Raw genomic sequence first — 1,800 nt, forward strand, 5'->3', positions numbered from 1 at the left:
AATCAGATCTCGATGCGTTCTGTGATTGGTGCCACGTTAATAAATTAGACCTTAATGCCTCTAAGTGTTCTTTTATGACTTTCAGTCGTTTGTCTCCGTTCCTAGCTCATTACTCTGTTAAGTCTGTTATGTTAGATTGTGTACCATCGTTCAAAGACTTAGGCGTGATGTTTGACCCAAAACTTTCATTTAATGTTCATATTTCTTCTATTGTCAATAGAGCATGCAGCCTTCTTGGCTTCCTTAAACGTTGGGCCAAAGAATTTGATGATCCCTATGTAACAAACGTTTTATACACTTCGTTAGTTCGCCCTACGCTAGAATATTGCTCGCCAGTGTGGAATCCGCAATATGATGTTCACCAGCGTAGTATTGAATCGGTACAGAAGCAATTCCTTAAGTTTGCGTTACGCGGTCTTAATTGGGACCCGAGTCTTCGCCTACCTTCTTATTCTGACAGACTTCTTCTTATTAATCTTCCTTCACTTTACAACCGTAGGCTCGTTTTTGGCATTCTCTTTCTCCATAAACGAGTCAACGGCGAAGTCACTTCTACTAATTTACTAGATACGCTATATTTTTGTGTTCCCTCACGTCGGACCAGAAACTTTTTTCCTATTCACCTTTGTAGATGTCTGACTAACTACTCTTCATGAACCTTTTCGTGTTCTTTGCAAATCTTTTTTTTTTTTTTTTTGGATTTTTATCATGTTTTATTTATTTTTTGTGTTACTTTACACATAAAGTACACACGTTTAGCATAGTAAAAAAAAACCCACATAGAAAAATGTTTGCCTTTTCTCTTTGTTGTGTTTTGTTTAACGGTTGGATTTGGCCACACGCTCCAATTCGTCCTTCTTCTTGATGGCATAGGAGTTGGAAGAGCCCTTGGCAGCGTTAATGAACTCATCGGCCGAGCACTCGGCAATGGTCTTGATGTTCCTGAAGGCAGCCTCACGAGCTCCAGTGCACAACAGCCAGATAGCCTGGTTAACGCGACGCAATGGCGACACATCCACAGCCTGACGACGGACAGTACCAGCACGACCAATACGTGTGGAGTCCTCACGTGGTCCCGAGTTGATGATGGCGCTTACAAGGATCTGCAGAGGATTCTCGCCAGTCAGCAAATGAATGATTTCAAACGAGTGCTTGACAATGCGGCAGGCCATCAGCTTCTTGCCATTGTTGCGTCCCTTCATCATCAGGGAGCAGGTCAGGCGCTCCACAATGGGGCACTGGGCCTTGCGGAAACGCTTGGCAGCATACCGACCAGCCGAATGGGGCAAATAACGTGCGAATTTCTCTTTCACCGAAATGTAATCCTGCAGAGAAATGTCGTTGACGGTGACATCATCGCATGACCAGCGGCCGAACAATTTTATTTCGGGCAACTCAGTGGTGGCCACCACATTTGTTTCCAAAATGGTATCAGCACTCTCGGTTTTCAAGGGTGCGGCGGCTGCCGGCTCCTCGAAATTCTCCACAGCGGATTTAGCTACGTCGGTCATGATTTTTCACAGATGCAATTGGAGACACGATGTCAGCGCAAAGGCGAACGCCTGAAAAAGAACAACCTTTCTCACCTAATTTCTCCTCATCTTTCTGTCACTTCTCTTCGCGCTATACTTTTTAATCATCTACAGCGAAACCAATAATAATATTCTGGACTTGGATTGGTTGCAACTCATCCCTGACCACATTGGCTGTGAATCGGGGCATAGCTGGCACCTTATGCAAATAAAACACCTCCACCGGGTCGGGGATGTTTAGTTGTGTATATAGCTAAGCTATCTTTTT

General features: G+C 44.2%; 1 protein-coding gene across 1 annotated transcript; it reads right to left on the reverse strand.

The window, feature by feature from the left end:
• Positions 1 to 749: 749 nt before the first annotated feature.
• Positions 750 to 1,572, reverse strand: LOC6653170 (40S ribosomal protein S5a). Its single transcript, XM_002075515.4, has one exon. It carries the CDS (start codon positions 1,509 to 1,511, stop codon positions 819 to 821), a length of 693 nt encoding a protein of 230 aa, XP_002075551.1. The 5' UTR covers positions 1,512 to 1,572; the 3' UTR covers positions 750 to 818.
• Between the last annotated feature and the right edge of the window lie 228 nt (positions 1,573 to 1,800).

This window comes from Drosophila willistoni (genome assembly GCF_018902025.1).
Source record: "Drosophila willistoni isolate 14030-0811.24 chromosome 2L unlocalized genomic scaffold, UCI_dwil_1.1 Seg168, whole genome shotgun sequence".
NCBI lineage: Eukaryota > Metazoa > Arthropoda > Insecta > Diptera > Drosophilidae > Drosophila > Drosophila willistoni.

Coding starts and splice junctions, on each gene's coding strand:
- LOC6653170 (XM_002075515.4), bottom strand. CDS start 1,511: ATGACCGACGTAGCTAAATCCGCTGTGGAGAATTTCGAGGAGCCGGCA.